The sequence below is a fragment of the Cydia strobilella genome, chromosome 9 (assembly GCF_947568885.1).
Source record: "Cydia strobilella chromosome 9, ilCydStro3.1, whole genome shotgun sequence".
Lineage (NCBI taxonomy): Eukaryota > Metazoa > Arthropoda > Insecta > Lepidoptera > Tortricidae > Cydia > Cydia strobilella.
The window spans coordinates 17,127,763-17,147,215 of record NC_086049.1 but is presented as its reverse complement, the minus strand read 5'-3'; the positions used below and the strand labels follow the sequence as shown (position 1 = coordinate 17,147,215).

Sequence of the window (19,453 nt, the reverse complement as noted above, 5' to 3'; positions counted from 1 at the left end):
ATCTGAAGCTACATAAACTAATTACAGGACTAGATATACCTTATCCTGTTGTAAGTAGAAAGTTTCAGAGCAATTTGGCTAGTCGTTTTAAAATGAGAGCGTAACTACGTTTGTATGGAGAACCGAGCATGCAGCGGACTCAAGTTTTAGATATAGCAAAATTGAATTTTTGATTAGTCGTCAGCTTTAACCGATCGCCCTCATGTTTATGTGTAAGTAATCCCTTGTAAATGAAGAAAGCTATACGTACGCCTCGACGAGGGGTCCGGGGTAGGGGTCGACGTGCCGGTAGAGGCGCGCGAGGCGCTGCGCCACCACCATCAGCGGCACGAACAGCAGCACGCACCACGCCAGCGCCATCCAGTACCCGTTCTGCGAGTGCGAGGGAGACGGTTACAGCAGTGGACGCTCGCTCGGCGGGGTGAGTGAGGGGCGCGGGGCGCGGGGCGCGGGGCGTGCAGCGTGGCGTCGGGCTCACAAGTGATGTGAGCGTGCACTAAGGCCGCTCCTATACGTTTGCATTTGTTTAACATGCACGCCGCACGCGTCGCCCTAACGCACGCGGCGAGCGGCGGCCATAGGTTGGAGCGAGACACAGCGATCGGACCTTTTGTTCCCACCTATGGCCGCCGCTCGCCGCCGCCGCGCGCGGTGTCGTGGCCGGGCCGTTACACTAAGCGTGGGCGAGACGGCTTTGCGTGCCCAGAATCGCGGTTTTGAATTTTATTTTTTTAAAACTGAAATAAATATCATACACTAAAGAAAAAGTGACCAGAGTCAGTGAGCGAGTGAGTGATTTATATAGTGTGACTACTTAAAAAAAAACTCAAAAATATTTCATAAAATAATTTGAGCTGTTCCCTACTTTTATTTTTTTGTTGAAACAAAAATGTTATTGATGACTTATCAAAAATTTGCGCATTTTTAGAAGCAATTTTTAATTGTCTAGATTTTGAACAAACATTGTTACTGTTTTACTTACCACCGGCATGAGTATTTGTCCCTATACACCCCAGCCATCCCTACTCACCCCGGTAGACGGTACTTACCACCGGCATGAGTATTTTCTTGCAAGCCGCGTCTCTTGTAGCGTTGAAGGCGTTGGACATGGGCGCGCAGTATCCCACCTCGTGCTCGGCCGCGTATATCACCATGTCTAGGTACTCGTTCAGTCTTTGAGCTACCACCTTCGCGAAGTCTTGGATTAGCTTGAAAACAGAAGTCAATGTTTATTACATAGGCAGCCCGTTAGAAATTGGCTAAAATTAAAGGCTAGTTGCACCAACCACAATTAGCGGACTGATCAACGTCATTCAACAGTGAACTATAAAACTTTCCATACAATACAATTTAGCGAAGGTTTTAACGGTGACAGACGGTTTGGTGCAACCGATCCTTAAACACGTCACATGAAATGTTTTTTTTTTTTATCTGGTTTTTATGGAGGCTTTGGACACTAGGTGAACATGTCAGCCTCATGGGTGCTATCATAGTTCCCTACTCAAGGGAGAGGTCAATAAAGTGGTAAACACTGATTGCTTTGTCCGATATAGGCTCTGCCAACCAACAATTGATCTGTCCATTGTGCATGGAGCCCAGACTACCAACACGTGAAATGATAAAAGGAGAAAAACAAACAAGTTTCTTAAAAAATGTATGAAGTCTGTAAAAATGTGTTAGGTTAGCAAAACGGGGTATTACACGATGTCTTTGCTCGTTACCCTGCCCATTGTAACAAGTCTTAATCAAAGAAGATGTTTTTAACTTGATTGGCAATAGCAGCAGCAGGAGTCTGTAAAGTTTTTGGCTCGAAAACCACACTGCATATTAGAAATTAAATTTTACAGGCCGCCGGCTGGCTGAAAAATAAGTACATTCCCGATGCCAGGGAGGTTTTGCGATTATACTGAGCATCTTTTACTATGGGACCAACCACGAAATCGCGAAAAAAAAAGTACCCTTCCATAGAAAATGGACTAGCCAAAATGTATGAAACACCCAAATTTTTTTTCGCGATTTCGGGGTTCTTCCCATAGTAAAAGTTGTTCAGTATAATCCCAAAACCTCCCTGGCAACGGGAAAGCACTTATTTTTTAGCCACCCTGTATAAGAGAGAGGAATTACGTGCTGTCACACCTCTCAAAAATTCTGTTACCGTTCCTTTACATCGGTTATCAATGTATTTATTTATACTTACAGTTTGTATGACATCCAGCCCCTGTCGGTTTAGGAAGGTCTCTGCTTGTGTAGTCTCGTGTATGAGGTACCCGATGGCTTCCTTCAGTGAGGAGTGGTTAAAACGCAGCCCGTCACGCAGCCTCATTGCCGTCACCTGCAAAAATTCAAATTATTCATTTAATAGGGAATATTACGCAAAACTCTGCGTTATCTGCCCCTCTATCACTCTTGCATATTCGAACGATAGAGAAGCAGATAAAGAAATATAAATTTTTGCGTTTCGCGGTAGGTCCCTGTAAACAAACCACCTTGATGCATCAGGAGACCCCCGAAGCGAGCAGTTGACCCAAGAGCAACAGTTGTCATAGAGTTCACATACGTTTAACTGCCTGGGGCCCGTTTATCAAAAGCTTGTAGCTTGTAATACAAGTGGAAGTCCCTTTTTCACAGCTTTTGTTAGAAAGTGACTTCCACTTGTATTACAAGCTACAAGCTTTTGATAAACGGGCCCCTGGGGTCGTAGCACGGTAGGCTTATCACACGCTTATCACCACGCCTGTCACGTTCTAACAAGTATGTGAGTGCGAAAGTGACGGACTTAGTGATAGGGGAACCATGCTGCGCGGGCAGGTGTGTTTAAGCATAGGGGTGACAATGTTAGTGTGGTAGGCCGTCACATCGCCGCCGCGTCTCGTAGTTCTAGAGACCAGCTGAACCGAGAGTTAAACTTGACAATAGACCTTATTCCGTTACCATAGAGTTCACTTACGTTCAGCTGCCTCGTGTGTTCGAGCATGGGTGTGACGATGTTAGTATGATACGCCGTCAACATCACCGCCGCGTCTCGTAACTCGATTGAAACTCGCACGAAGCCAGAACGGTCGACGAGAGAGCTGGCTGTTGCGTCGAGTTGTGTCGCCAATGTGTCCAGAGATAGGTTCGTCATGTTGGTTTCCAGCTGGAATGAAAAAAGCTTATCGTTAAAAAAATGTGAATTTTTATTAGACAAGGATTTAGCAAAAAATACTTTCCCTAAGTCTACTTTCTTCATTGTTAATTTTTGAGCTACGTGGTCAGAGAACGTCTGCCTGTGGGCTCGTCAATCTAACGGTTGTGTCTAACTGGACTGAAGAAGTGACTTTACCAGTGGTAAAGTCTTTACCACTGGTAAAGTCACTTCTTCTTCTTCATTTCCTGTTACTCCCTGCTGGGGTGTAGGGCTCGAATTTTATTCTTCCATTGACTTCGGTCTTGGGCAACTTGAGTAACCTCCTCCCACCCCATCCCCAATACACCCAGCTCTCGCTCCACAGAACGACGCCAAGTAGATTTAGGGCGACCATGTTTCCGCTTGCCGGGCATCTTCAGGTCCACTTTGGGTAGATGGGTGTCAGGTTTCCTGAGGATGTGCCCAATTCAATGCCATTTCCGCGTCTGGATCTCCTCGTGTACGGGTGTTTGTCCGCCGCCGCAAGTTAATACGCCGTTAATATGCAGTCGTGCATCGACTGGATACCAGCGGCATATTAACACTAGAACCACTCGGTCAGCCGTGTCAACTTCAGTTTGGCTTGGGGTTGAGGACGGTGACTAGTCGGTATACTACTCTAGATGGTTTTTACTAGATACTCACAGCATGAAGGATGCGGTCAAAGTCGAAGTCCGACAACCCCGATTCGGCCAGGCGTGTCAGCTTGAGCTTGGCTTGCGGCTTGAGGATGGTGACGGGGCGGTCGTGTCCGGGGAACGTGGGGCGCAGCGCGGCCGCCTTGCGCTCCACCGCGCGGGACGCTTGCGCTTTCAGGGACTCCAGGTCGATGAGGCGGTACAGCTGGAGTGTCTAAAATATAAACACATTTTTAATACAGTTGCTCAAAAAGTGGTACTTTTTGTGGCTGCGTAGCGTGTGAGAAGCTCAATTTCTCGAACTAGTGCTTTTTACTTTTTAGTTCCAAACTATAGTTTCGAAACGCAGTTTTTATGTAATTTAGCTTGAGCAGGTACTGGGGCCTCACTCGTTACTCCTCGGTGTCGTTGACCAACCCGCGCCGGGCCCGCGGCGGCCGCGGCCGGGGCGCGCACGAGTATGAAGGTATCGCGGGCTGCGGCAGCTCAACTATCAAGGGCTGTATAGGTACTTTTGGTTTTGGTTTGGTTTGGTGGTATGATTCTACTAATGATATATTAATTTATTATTTTTTCGCAATTGTATTAAAAAATGTCGTTTACAACACGTGTGAAATGTCTTTTTACACTAGTTGTAAAATGTACTATTTTAGAACTATTATTTGGACTGAGGCTCTAAAATCGAAACTCAAGTTTTGCCAGCGAGCGATGGAGCGTAGTATATTAGGTGTTCGTAGAACTGATCGAATCAGAAACACGGAACTACGCTCCAGAACTAGAGTTACAGCTCGCTAAGCTTAAGGCCGTTCCATCGGTTTGCCGCTGTCTTTGTCACATTTCGCAAGAAAGAACGGGAAAGAACATACGCGCCAAGTGTCAATTTTGATCGAATTTTGTCGGTTTCTATTTATTTTAAAAACGTTACCTTACAATATCGAAATTCTAAAGCTATGAAATTACTATTTACGTTAAGATTGTTTATTCTTCTTTTTTTGTTTATAATATCACATAATAAATAACCGAGTAAAGTAGGATTAAAAGTCCGAGTTAGAGGTTACTTTGGGAATTAATTGTATCGAGCGAAGTGTCATAATTCGTGTATCGGAAGCTATCTTGTTAAAGATAATATAGTCAAGACCTACATATATTTTTTCCACGTCTACAAATATCAACGCCTCTTACAAAAACATGATCATCGCCTTAAGTGGGACTGGGCGGGACACGTCTGTCGCATGCACCCGGAAAGGTGGGCCAAAATGCTTACGAGAGGTACCCACGGAAAACCGTAGACGGTGCAGGCCGGGGTTCAGGCAGATCAAAAAGGAGATGTCGGGACGACTTGGACGCGTTCTACCCCAAATGGTAGGAAAATGCCGATGACAGGGTCGAGTGGAAAAAACGAGCCCAGCAGTGAGACACCAAAGTAGGCTAATAATAAAATAAAAAAAATTTGGACTGTTTATAGTATTTTCACAGCGACGGTGAACAAATATACCTTCTACCATAGAAATAATGTAGACTTTCTACACTATATTGTGAGATATCACTTACTTGCATAAGACTCTGGTTCCTATGACAGTAGGTTAGAACCCGCGACAGGTTGAAATCCGGATCACGGCGTTCATTAAACATGAAGTTTTCCAGATCCACGAAACGGTCCAGCTCTTCAAACAAGCGGTTGCCTTGAGGTTGTCTGTAAGACAAAAATACCATGAAAATGTCAGTAATAATAAAAGAAAATTATATTGTCTTCGGTTACCGCGATAGTTACTCATGAAATAAAACTATGAAAACGGATTATATCGCGTATATTGAATGAATTAGAAATATGATGATGATATGGGGATGTATTATAAATTCAATATGCGCGATATAATCCGTTTTCATAGTTTTATTTCAAAAGAAAATTAATTTAATATAGTGTGAACTTTAATATAATGCCGCGCCAAGCCTTATTATTGTTGTAAATGGCGCTATTTATTTAGTTGCATGAGATGTAAGATATTACAGATGTAATTAAAATGAGTTTTAGATTTTCAGACAGTTTGGTATAGGGATATAAATAAATAAATAAATAAAATAAAAATGTTATTTATTTAGGTATCAATCCATTACATAAAGATAATTATTATTATTAATCTAATTTATACATTCTAATCTATATTAAATTTTACTATTCTAAACTAAACTAAACTAATTATTACTTAATCTAACACTAATTAAATATTTGCAGCGGAGGAAGGTAGGAGGTAGGGGGTAGGGTATATGGTTTACCTTTTCCGTCTTTTACCATTATAAAAATAGGTCATCCAAAGACTTGCGCTTACATCCTTTTTAAAGCCAGGCATTTAAACGTGTTTTTTATCTGTTCTGCCAATGGAACATTTTTCTAAGGGCGCCAACAGCCATGAGCTTTTGGTAACTTTATCGCATATACAATGATTTATGGCTATGACTATGCCTAAAAAAGCTTGTTTCCGAGACCAAGAAAATACCAAGTTAGGGTCAAGCCAGGGTCCCCTAGAGTCCCTAGACCCATATAGTGGGAAGTTTTGCTAACTACGGATGAGGTCCTGGTGACTCAGTTGGCAGAGCGCTGGAGTATCGATCCAGAGGTCGTGAGTTCAAGTCTCAACCAAGGCAGTAATTTTTTCACTTTGGTTTTTCTATGAAAGTGCGTCGTTTACGTATAGGGTAGGGTAGGAAACAGTGGCTCGGAAAAAAAAGCTGGCTACAGTGGCTCACTCAACCTAATTCCAACATGATAGAGGCGATATTTAGGCGACTGAGCCACTGTTCGAGCTGAGCCACTGTTTCCTACCCTACCCTGTAGTGATTTCATGCTAATGCAGATTTAGTGTAGACAGATTCCAGTACGTGATTTACTAAATTGTCTTACGTGAGTGGATCGCAGAGGAAACGCTGCGAGCTGACGCCAACTACGAAGTAAATCGCCATCACGACGGACACCACCCCGCCCACTATGAACATCACGCCCATGCCACTGAAAATAGACGAACAATTCAATTATGACAATGATTTTGATTACCTATGTCATTTTAGTTTATAATGACGTTTATAGGCTAAAAATTAACGAACCATTTTAAATCGGAGTGTGACTGTCGATTTTATTACAGATTTTAAGACATCTTAGGCGAAGAAACACATTTGGAGGTTTTGGGATTATACTGAGCAACTTTTACTACGGGGCTAACCACGAAATCGCGAAAAAAAAATTTACACTCCCATAGAAAATGGACCAGCCAAAATGTATGAAACAGCCAAATTTTTTTTCGCGATTTCGGGGTTGGTCTCATAGTAAAAGTTGTTTAGTATAATCCATAGAGTAACTTATACTAGAGCGGTACTGTCATAGTAAATTTTGTAACCCCAGTAAATTCACTGCCATCTGTCGACACACTTTAAAACTAAAAATAAATATTTATAAAATACGATAAAATGTATTTAGATATGGATAAATGATTTTTTTTATTTGCATTAATTATTTTAATGATTTTGACCCATGTTCTGTCACTGATATGCGTTAAAATTGTTAAATAACAAACGAAACCGTCAACGCCATCTATACGACAGTTGGCCAAAACTAGTAGCGCCCTCTGAACGAGAATCAAATTTTCTTGATTTTCGAGGCACGTTTATTCCTTAGACTGTATCCACTATCTATTACGGAGTTATATCTATCTTTGGTATAATCCCAAAACCTCCCTGGCAACGGGAATGCACTTATTTTTTAGCCACCGTATATATCACTAGCGAAGATATTGTAGAAAACCTTTGAGGAGAAATTCTCAGATTTTAATATCTCAGATACTAAAATACGCTAATTGATTTTCCAATCATCCTTGCTTTTTGTAAGGCCCAATGTGCATTACAATGTACACTCTGTTTCAATCTAATTTGAACCTTACACTAACTGAATTAAGAAGCATTTCTTTTGTTTCACTGTTTTTTTTAAACAAACGAAAGTCACCCTAATCTTCTATACAACAAGGTTCAAATTAAAAATAGGGAAACTTTGTATGATGGGCCTTACGAGGTTAAAAGGCACATCGGTCGGAAAAATTGGGGCATTAATTTGTAGTCGTAAAGTTAGTTTAGCAGCGCGCCGGTAGATGACATTAGCATAAAATCTTTAGGCGGCATAATGTGGCATCACATTTTTTGAAAGGTTGCATTTTCACCGGACACTGATGGAATATGTCGATTGCAGCCATGCAAAGGTATGCGGTGTAATGTGCCGTCACAGTATTTACCACAGCAGACAGCGCGAGCCGGCGCCCTTGTTGCAGCAGTCGCTGGCGCCGTACACGTCGGGCCGCTTGCCGCACACGCCGCACACCAGCCCCCAAGCCACCAGGCACGTGATCTGCGAACACACACACACTCTTATAAACACTGTTTTTTTTTACACATACAATTATCAAAAAACTGTAATAGATGTCATATATTAAAGAAAAAGTGACGAAGCCCTCCAGTGGTGAAGGCCGGACACGCGTGGCGTGGCGGGGTGGCCTAGGGGTTCATGGCGTTAGCCGCGATAGCTAAAGACGCCGGTTCGAATCCGGCCTTCACCACTGGAGGGCTTCGTCACTTTTTCTTTAATATATGACATCTATTACAGTTTTTTATTTATATATAGTAGTGTGACTAATAAACAAATCAAAATATTTAATAAAATAATTTGATTTGTTCCCAAACTTGTACATACAATTATCATTACGGGACGAATCCAATGCGATAATTTAGCAAAAAATTAAATGTATAAACATACAAAACACAAGTACCTATATCTAACAAATCCTATAATCCTAACCTATTCAATATAACAAAGAGTTAATAATGCTACTTTTGTGAATTCACTTATCGTACATGAGAATAGTTCTATATGCGTTATATCTTGAAAGTATTGCTACAAATGAAGACCATCGAAACAAAACCCTTGGCAAAACTGTATCAGCGATATCTGGTTTGTACCTACCTAAAAATCGTAAGTGTATCACAAATCGTTTTCAGAAAACCGTTACCCGTACCCCAAGGGGAACCTTTAAAGGCCGCGGACTGATTGCACGCGTCGGCGCGAGCGATAGCTCACACTCGCTACGAGCGAACCGAACAAAATGATAAGCGAAGCCGGCGGGCCGAAGGCCCAACGGCGAAGCGTCGAGGCCAGCGAAGGCCGAAGGCCCGAAGCGTCACACGAGAGGGGGAAGTTGGAGCTTAAACACGATCCAATAGTAAAAATGTCTTGCCAAGCTCACGTCGGGCCTACGGCCTTTTACCTATAGGCTTGAATGTTTTGGACGACAGTGGCGGTGGCATCGCTGCCCGCACCGCCGGTCGCGCGTGTCTAATCCGCGGACTAATGCAAATAATTACAACCACGGTTAGTCCAGTCTCACCACGGTTACGTTCAGTCATTGCTACAATAACGAATTATAATCTGGGGCTCACCAGTAATAGAGAAGCGGCAGCCCGGCCAGCCTGGCCGTAAGGGACACGTATTTATGAATGTACTCCTGCTTGCATCGTCACTTGCATGTGTACATACCTATTGAAATGCTTTCTATCCTGCCGTTATCATAATCATAATAATTTATTTATAAAACCAATTTACACGCCAATAATAAATAATTAATCATTAACGGATATTTTCATTCTGTTCTTATTATGGGTGCTGACCTGTGGGCGACGGCGGCTGACCGCGAAAGGCCCTTCAAATTACAAAAACGTGCTGTTCGTATCATTAGCGGAAAGCCATATGATCATCCCGCAAAAAGTTTATTTAAACACCATAAGATTCTCACTCTTCCGAGTGTTTACATATTAACCGCATGTAAGTACGTTAGGGCAAACGTGGATCAATACGCTACCCATTCCCTGGCCTGTAGAAGTAACCGGCTAATCGTCCCGCGGTGCAGGCTTGCAAAGGCCCGAAAGTCACTTGGGATCTTAGGCCTAAAATTGTATAACTTGCTACCCGAGGAAATAAAATTAGCTAAAACGGATAAAAAGTTTGACCGAAATCTTAAAACAATGTTAACTGACTTAGCATGCTACAGCGTCGACGAATTTGTTGAAACGTGTACTAACCCTAAGTAATTTATCTCCGAATTAATATGTATAAGCAAATTTATACCTTATAAATTAAAATGACGACTTGTTAAGCCATATGCGACCCTATTGTCTACTGCTTACGAACCTGCTTTGCTCAAAATATGTTTTATTTAATAATAATTAAGTTTAAGTGACATAAATACTTACTCTAGAAATGTTGTACCTACTATGTACCTACCTATTTTACTGACCTGTAAAACATTAACTTTTACCAATAAATGTCTTGTATCTTGTATCTTGTATAGTGATTTACTAATAATAGTGATCTAGTCATTAGGTACAAACAGTTCTGATTAATAATAATTAACTAAATGTTTTAATAATAATTGTCAATATAATAATGTACACTACAAATGGTGGAATTAACATATAATAATAGTAAGCATTATGCCTTACACGCAATGAATTCGTCATAGCTATAAAACGATTGCTCGATAAGCCACTGCTTTAGGCGGAATTTTGCCGACGCGTGTAACATAGAGCGACTTATTTTGACAGAAGAAGAACCTTACCAGCAATAGAGAAGCGGCAGCAGCCCGCCCCGCGTGGCGGCGGTAAGGGCCGAACGCGTCGTAGTATTCTTGCACGTGATCCGCGACGCCTGCGCTGTGCTCTTGTATTTTTGCGGATGCGTTGTTGGAGAGGGCTGTTACGCGGTCCGCCATGCTTTTGAGCTTGCGCCCTGGTGAAAATAACACGAATTAGATGAATGTAGTTTTTGATAAGCAGGATGGAGGAAGATGTATGTATATCTATCGGCAACTTAAAATAGTGGCTCGAGTTAACTATTAGTCAAAGTAGATATTTATCCGCTCGGGAGCATGCTCAATGTTTTTTTTTCTCCAACTGATGGAATAAGCTTGAAAAATACTAATAAATAAAAAGTCTATACTTGGTCAAACGAAATTGGCAGTAAATAAGAACCAAAAAAACTATACTCGTTTATAAAACATCATCATTTAACACTGTTTAGTGTTTGTGTGTTTGTTTGTTTCGATTCACATTTTAACTGTGGAACATCAAGAATATTTTATATCAATAAGCAAACACAACCAGTCTTAGCGAGCGCCTCTTTCACATTAGTGATGTGGTCGTCGACGGATCGCTGGATGCCGGCCTGGATGTTGGAGAACATCTGTTGCCCTTCTTCTACGTCTTTGATGTGGCTGTCCAGGAGTTAAACAACCTTCAGTAATTGCTACATTTATGTTGGTATACATACCGGTCTCAGCGAGGGCTTCTTTCACATTAGGGATGTGGTCGTCGACGGAGCGCTGGATTCCGACCTGAATGTTGGCGAACACCTGCTGTCCTTCCTCAACGTCTGCCTTAATATGGCTGTCCAGAAGCTCCGTCACGTTGTTCAACAACTCGGAGACGTCCGGCATCTGTAAGTATTTAAGGTTCGTTTTTAGCGAGGCCTAAAACTCCTTAAAACCAACCGATATGACTTCAGTCAAATATGCTCTGGCCGTGGTCGACACGATACACATACTTATCACAAATCTATAAAAAAAAGAGATGATAAGTTCTTAGACACGTGAATACTTTCTCCAGTTTCTTGGATAGATTTTTGACCATGAGGGAATTTGGGTGAAGTTTAAATGAGGGGCGATAATACAGAGAAAGTTAACGAAACTACATGAAACACGACGCCACAAGCTTGGATGGATGGTTCGAGCTTAATTTTCTTTTTTCTTTCAAATATTAATTTTAATACATCATTCTTGCGGAGTTATTAAGTCAAAGAATTACACAAAAAATGATAATGGCTTGGCTTCTTCATTTGCTCATCGTTATTATTTAACGTGAGGCATAAAAGATGACAACCCACTTGAATAACTGAATGCAAATTATTGTAAGAAATATAATATGTAAGTAATAAACCCACAACTATTTAGACACAAAAGTACACTTACCGTCGGAAAGTATTTATCAAGCATCTGATCCACAAGTAGCGTGAAACGAACATCAAAGTAGGGTGGTTTAATAGAACACAGAAACACAGTAAGCGCCCATAGTAATCACCATACCAATATTAGGGACCATCTGTACATTTGATACAGTGTATTATAAACTTGATGGAATGAACATTGCAATATGTTCATGAGCGACAGAATTGAATAAAATAATGTTTATTCAGAGCCGTATTTCATAAAACTAAAATTTACGTTGTGTTGACGCGAGGCTAACATCAACGCGCTAGGCCAATGACATAAAGTCTGTCTGTGTAAAATTGGCGGTAGACTGTATCTTTATGAAATCCAACCCGTTCAGTACAACAATATTACGAAAAGTGCACAGAAAAAAATACAGAAAGTAATAAGAACGATATGATGAGCTATCGAAATGGTCTGCAACTTAGCGAAGCATCTATGGTTTTTATGTACGATTCACATGAACCCGGAAAGTAATTTGAAGTTTAAACACAGTAATTACATCGTGTACAAGCTATTAAGTTTTGTCCTCGCGCATACACAACAATGCGAAGTTAGTCGATGCAACCCAGCCCGGTCGATGTGAATCATACATTAGATTTAAACAATCACGGATTTTAGTGTATACCGGTGTTGTGAACAGACCTGGCTATAATGTATCTCGGTGTCGAGTTGTCCAATCTTGTATTTCTCCTGCAGACGGATGCACTGCGGCTGTTCGCACTTGGCCAGGGTCTGGAGCAGTTGAGCTTTCACTTTGCGTAGACCTGCCGACAAAATTATCGTTAGAAAGAAGGTAAAAGCTGACTAACATAGGGTAAACTAAGATATTTTATCTGAATTTACTGATATAAAAGGGAGCAAGGGAACATGGGAAGTTCCATGTCAGGGCTATGTCTATGCTTGCATGGATGAGTTGTAGCACAATGCACAATAAAAAATATAACAGGGCGTAATGTCATACGGAAAGACGGAACACGCAACAGAATACGTGAAAAGTGCTCCTACTGTGTTGTCTCCAATAGTGTAGTCACTCAAACCGCGTGGAATTTTCTAGCTACAAAACATCTAATAAATGACAGTACCAGAGTTGAGCAGTTCAGCATTGTTCCGAAGCATAGATGTGATGTTGTGGACGCTCTTCAGATCTGCCTGCACTGTGTCCAGTTGCTGAACCATATTGTATAGCGTAGTCACGGAAACCGCGTGTGAGAACTCCCCTAGTTTTCTTGATACCGTCGTGCCGCTATCTGAAATCATTAAAGTTATTTCAGTTGTAGAATGCTTGAATCTGTTAATTTAGTTTGTTCACCGTCACTACGAGGTGTATTTCTTTATGATCAAAACATATATTAATGAAGCGGTCGAGTATAGAGATGTTTAAAATAAAAGAAGAAAAGTCGTAGACACTTGTGCAGATACAAAGAGCAAATCCTCACTGTAAGGACGCTGTCAAGTGTCCGCACGAGTTCGGCATAGTTGTTGACGAGCAGTCATCGCATGTGAGCTTGTGTGGCGTTGAGGTTTATACACGGGAGTTGTGCGCTCCATAGCCCTTTATGGCGCACCCGTGTGGGCTGATGCCATTGGCAGACAGTGCACAGCTCATCTGCGGAGATCGCAGAGGGCGATGGCGCTGCGAACGGTGCGTGGGTACCGCACTGTATCCACTGATGCTGCGTGCGTTTTGGCCGGATCCCTACCCTGGGACTTGGAAGCCAAAGTTCTGGCGGAACTTTACTTCTGGCGAGTGGCGGCTTGGGAGCGAGATCATTGGCCTACTCCCTCTGAGATTGAGGCTCGACGCGCTGATTTTCTCAATGACGCGATGGGAGCCTGGGAGTGCCGTCTAGAGCGGCCAATAGCTGGCTCCCGTACGATAGAAGCCATCCGCCCGGTCCTAAAAGATTGGGTGGAAAGGCGGCATGGGGTCCTGACCTTCCGTCTGACCCAGATCCTGTCGGGGCACGGCTGCTTTGGTCGGTTCCTGTGGAAAATTGTGGGTCGGGAACCAACCCCTGAATGCCACGAATGCGGAGCGGAACAAGATACGGCCCAGCACACGCTGGAAGTGTGTCCAGCATGGGGCTCGCAGCGATCCGTACTCATTCCTGTAGTAGGGTCGGACTTGTCCTTGCCGGCAGTGATTGCTGCCATGGTGAGGCAAGACACGGCGTGGCAGGCGATGCTCTCCTTCTGCGAGGAAGTGGTGGCGCAGAAAGAGAAAAATGAGCGCGAAAGGGAGATTGCGGCGGAAGCAGACTCCACTCGCCGTCGAAGAGTAGGGAGGAGGCGCGCTGCGCACGACCGAAATCTCCCACCCTAAATAAGGGTAGCGGGCGGCGGAGATGGAGGGTTTCCGTCGCTCCAAGCTGATCCCCTCGAGCGGGAAGCGCGTGGAAGCTCGGCAAAGCGCGTTTCTGCTAGGTCAGCCCGGGGGGGAAGTGTGATTTCTCCCCCCTTTATTGTTCTAGTCATTACTAGTCAGCTGCTGGTGGGTCCGCGGAGAATACGCAAGTGGACCCGTGTTCCCACCTAAAGCCAGCGAAGCGGCCAACGTCAGTTTTTAGCAGGTATTACGGGCAACATACACCCGTCGAGTCCTGCATAACCCGGGCTCCCTCTACAAGCCCGGGTATGCGTAAAAGCATTTTCTGACGAAAAAAAAAAAAAAAAAAAAAAAAAAAAAAAAAAAAAAAAAAAAAAACCTGATGCCGGAACGGACGGCGTTGGTTGCAACGCTCACTTGTATCTAACACACTTACTTGTAAGAAGGTTGTCAAGTGTCTTCTCCAGTTCGGCATAGTTGTTAACGAGCAGCCATCGCACGTGGGCTTGTGTGGCGTTGAGGTAAGCCTGATGCCGGAGCGGACGGCATTGGTTGCTACGCTCGCTTGTAACTAACACACTTACTTGTAAGGAGGTTGTCGAGTGTTTTATCCAGCTCGGCATAGTTGTTGATGAGCAGCCATCGCACGGGGGCTTGTGTGGCGTTGAGGTAAGCCTTCGTGTCCTTGATGCCGGAGCGGTCGGCGGTGGGTGCTTCGCTGGCTTGTAACAGTTGTAACTAACACACTCACTTGTAAGGAGGTTGTCAAGTGTCCGCTCGAGTTCGGCATAGTTGTTGACGAGCAACCACCGAACGTGGGCTTGAGTGGCGTTGAGGTAAGCCTTCGTGTCCTTGATGCCGGACCGGACGGCGTTGGGTGCTTCGCTCGCGCTTCGATCGAGCTGTTCGTCAGTTGCGAACGCGCAGACTACTCCGAACCTGACAATTACAAAAAAATAATCAATTAGTACCAACTACGACCAAAATGAGAAGACGGGTTGCTGGATAACGTATTTAATTTATTTACACTACAGATAATTATGACTAAATCTTCTTAGTTCTTCTATAAGAGCGAAGAGTATATTTTTATACGCTTCGTTGTGCAAGATAGTATTACAGATGACCGTTTAATATTGTAGTTAGGTACTTACAAGAAAAGTGTTAGCAACCCGATGAGCACTATCGCAAGCAGGCCCTTGAGACACGCGTCGTATTTGCGGTCAAATGTTCGCCTCCGTCGCCCCGAGCGGCACCAATAGCAACAGCACCAGAACAGTCTGTAAATAAGATTATAATGTTCAATCAGCAATCAGTAAGGTACGTCTGATCAAAGTCTGGCAAGCAGCGAATTGTTACTGTCAGGTGGCAATTGTCACTATTGTGAAACACGTACACCGTGTGCATAATATATGTAGCTTCGGCTGTAGGCCCCGCGTAGTGTGCGAGTAGCACGCGCCAGTTCTCCTGCGGGCTCGCATTTCGTACCCGTCTGACACTGACACTATACAACACACACTCACCCGGCGAGCGGCAGCGCGGCGGCCAGTAGGACAGCGACAATAACGAAAGCTGTAGGCCCCGCGTAGTGTGCGAGTAGCACGCGCCAGTTCTCCTGCAGGCTCGCATTTCGTACCCGTCTGACACTGACACTATACTACACACACTCACCCGGCGAGCGGCAGCGCGGCGGCCAGTAGGCCGGCGACAACAACGAACGCTGTAGGCCCCGCGTAGTGTGCGAGTAGCACGCGTCAGTTCTCCTGCGGGCTCGCATTTCGTACCCGTCTGCCACTGACACTATACAACACACTCACCCGGCAAGCGGCAGCGCGGCGGCCAGTAGAACAGCGACAACAACGAACGCTGTAGGCCCCGCGTAATGTGCGAGTAGCACGCGCCAGTTCTCCTGGGGGCTCGCAATGTCGAGGTGCCCATCTGACACTGACACGATTCCTGTAACAACACAAATGTACACATAAGTTATGTGGTTCTCGTGAATATGATGTAGGTACAGCAGCAGAAATAGAACTGAAACAAACAGGAAAGTTTACAGTTGCCATGATAATTACTTCTCATACAATGCAAATGTATGCATTCTGACGGCCAACGAAATTAATCGTGTAAATGTAGATACGTATAAACAAGCGTAGGTAGGTAATACATGTCCCTGTATCTATCCAATGTTCATCTCTACAGCTTTCTTAACGCATAAAGTTCAGAAAGTCATATTTTCAGTAGAAAAGCTAAGTCACTTGCGACATTCCGTAACTAGATCGTAATAATAGTTAACTACTTAATACAGTCCGGCTATCTCATGTCTCCAATTGCATCTCATCAAGCGCTCTGCCACACTAAACTACACCTTACGTGTTGTAGATAAGGTATAGTATGGTTTGGAAGTAGTGTTTATTAGGCAATGCCCCGTTTGAAGCAATTATTTATATCGGACAACACGAGAGTTGTGCTTACTCACGACTTGGTCGTTTCATTGGTTCATTGCTTAAGGTTTATTTATAGGATAAAGTAAGCAGTGTGCTAATATAAAGCTATACATTAAGATTAACCATAATAATGTCTACTACATTAATTTTTATATTATTTTGTAGGCATCTATACGATTTACGCTGTTGTGATGTTATTAGCGTCAGTCAACCTGAAATTTGTACAAACATAATCAGAATTTATTTAAAACTAAAAGATAACAACATGTCAACCGCCTTAAATATACCTACCTAACCAACCTCAAATCTACATAAGTACATATATTAGTCATTAATCATTATCATAGTTAATACTAAATCCGTTACATATATTAACCCTCAAAATAAATAACACAAGTTCCCATTTTAGAATTGTAAACTAATTTCGATGTTACTTCTACGTCACAGCAAAGCAGCGCGTAGAACCGAATGCGATATTTCGTTCGCTCTCTCAACCGGCTCGTTGGTCTAGGGGTATGATTTTCGCTTAGGGTGCGAGAGGTCCCGGGTTCAAATCCCGGACGAGCCCAACAAACTTTTTTAGTTTTTTTCTTAATTTTTATTTTAGTGTTCCCTCATTTTTAATAAAATTTAAGGCGTTTTATAGAAAAAAAACTTAACAAAACGTAAATATGTCAACCGTTCGACTACACGGTGGCTGAGAAGCTCCCATTGAGACGGGGTCATTGCCCCGTCAGCTGTCATGTCACGCCTTGGAAACGGTTCAACAAACTGACACGTCATCTTAAACCAATAAATATCACTTCACACCATACTAAGGTGTTAATGATGTTCTAACAGCGAACAGTTAGAAATTTTTACTAAGGCGCTAAATGTTATAAGTTACATGCAATTAACAGTCTGTTAGCTTCGCATTGACCTAGTGCCCGAGATAATTGCTAGCTAAATTGATCGATGTTCAGGTTGCCGTAAATCTAACGTTCGGTCAGAGAGAAGTAAATTAAATAAGTTTTACGACGCCGCGTGATACAGAGCATTTTTGTAGATGGCGTTATTTATAATTGTCATCTTACTGTTAATATTAAGACAATATAATAAAACTTGTCTGACACCCAAACTACAATAAAAACATAAAAAGGCATTTTAGGCGTGTAAATGAAATTAAACATAGCGTAGCGCAAATTTTAAACGTTTCAAAGATTACTAGATGGCGGTGTTTGGATGTAGTTTTGTGACTTTGACAGCGGTAAGTTAACAGTTTTCATACATAAACTAAAATACAATCTAGATTTAGGTTCCCCAGCCTATCCTTTCACAAAAATCAAAATTTAACTGAAAATTATCTTCTCTCATTGGTCAAAAGTCTACACCTCGACATTGGCAGAATCCACCTTGCTGAAATTAGAGAGGACTAAAAGCCATTATTAGGCACCAGACCTCAGGGCCCTCCTCCTAACTAGATGGTGTACTCAAATCACTGCACCTATGCAATTAAAACTGCACGAGGCCATGCGCTTGGCGAAGAATAGAAGCCTATGGAGGAACCGGATCTTCAACAGAACGACGACGATGTCACGATCCTCAGCATCGAGTAACCGACTGAAGAAGAAAAGCCATTTATGAAGAAAAAAATAGAATCTACAATCATGAGCTACCTACGGAGGTCGTATGGAGGTTAAAACTCTTTATTAATCTATTTCTCCCCGGTTCTGTTTACACTAAAGGATCTAACAGACCGGCTTTGCTTAATGGAATTACGGTTCGTTCAAAGCTGGTCGGCCAAGGAAATATAGAATGCATCAAACTGTTAACTGACATTACGTAAACCTTTTTTGTAAGGACATAAGATCTAACTATGGTCAGCCAAGGTGGAAATGTGGAACGTACGTAGGTGTTGACAAACGGTAAATAATCTTATCGTAAGATAAGGACTATTAGGAATAATATTGTGGTGTAAAGTATTGACAACTGAGCTAATTATCTTTAGTTATCTATCTTACGCCGGCTGTAGGTACACACTTGTCGAGATCCCGATATAAGCCGAGAACGAGTGTACGAGTACACACTGCTCCCTTCTCGTCTCATTCCTACTCGTCTCGTCTCGTCCTGTACAGTCTAGATTTAGAGGCTCTTGACCAGGGACCGGCCCGCTATCCCTTATCGGGGTTTTATAAGGGTATTGCATAAGGCTTAACTCACCATACCCTTTGCCAGACGAAACCCTTTGTTTTGGTTTTAAAAACCCTTATATAAAGCTACTACATTTGAGTAATCGGTAGCCCAAATACCCTTACAAAACCCTTATCATCCGCTCACCAACACCTTGCATATTGCTTATAAGGGTTAGCCTTATAAAGGGCTTCCCTTTTAGCATATAAGCGTGCTAATTTAAGTCGTCTACCTTGTTCATAAAGCACACATTACTTCGAATCCGAGCGATCGTCGGCGGCGACGGCGGCGTTCTTTGACTAGGCAAGTATTTTCTTTCCTTTTCATACACTACCGTAGATATATACTAATCCTGCCTCTTTCACGCAAAGGGAAACCTTTATAAAAAGCGCTTAAAGATAAGGGTAACCCTTATTAAGAGCTAGCCTTATTTTTGGTTAGCTTTTCGGTAAGGGTTAGTCAAAGGTAAGGGTATGAATGGGCTTGCAGCTCAAAAGGGAAAGTCTTTCAATGTGTTAGCCGTGTTTAAGTGTCGCCCATTGAAAGGGTTTTATCGCGGAAAGGGTTGTCCGGTCCCTGCTCTTGACGAGTGTCGTTCGTCTGCGTAAGATTAGTACTTCCGTATCCCAATTCGGAGT

The 19,453-nt window shown here is 42.9% G+C and overlaps 1 protein-coding gene and 1 non-coding gene across 3 annotated transcripts in view; one reads left to right on the top strand and one right to left on the bottom strand.

Annotated features, from left to right (window-relative positions):
* Positions 1–19,453, bottom strand: part of LOC134744453 (prominin-like protein) — an 86,574-nt gene that overhangs the window by 18,827 nt on the left and 48,294 nt on the right. For both annotated transcript variants that reach the window (XM_063678267.1, XM_063678268.1), the window contains exons 2-16: positions 16,020–16,158; positions 15,357–15,482; positions 14,957–15,144; positions 12,962–13,126; positions 12,522–12,643; positions 11,162–11,327; positions 10,452–10,621; positions 8,079–8,191; positions 6,704–6,808; positions 5,356–5,497; positions 3,812–4,018; positions 2,948–3,136; positions 2,198–2,332; positions 1,050–1,208; positions 251–372 (exon numbers count right to left, since the gene is read on the bottom strand). In XM_063678267.1, the coding sequence (XP_063534337.1) occupies positions 251–372; positions 1,050–1,208; positions 2,198–2,332; positions 2,948–3,136; positions 3,812–4,018; positions 5,356–5,497; positions 6,704–6,808; positions 8,079–8,191; positions 10,452–10,621; positions 11,162–11,327; positions 12,522–12,643; positions 12,962–13,126; positions 14,957–15,144; positions 15,357–15,482; positions 16,020–16,158 (2,248 nt within the window). The remainder of the gene's footprint in view (positions 1–250; positions 373–1,049; positions 1,209–2,197; positions 2,333–2,947; positions 3,137–3,811; positions 4,019–5,355; positions 5,498–6,703; positions 6,809–8,078; positions 8,192–10,451; positions 10,622–11,161; positions 11,328–12,521; positions 12,644–12,961; positions 13,127–14,956; positions 15,145–15,356; positions 15,483–16,019; positions 16,159–19,453) is intronic.
* Trnap-agg (transfer RNA proline (anticodon AGG)) lies at positions 17,143–17,214 on the top strand. Its single transcript has one exon. It is a non-coding gene; the product is annotated as a tRNA-Pro (tRNA).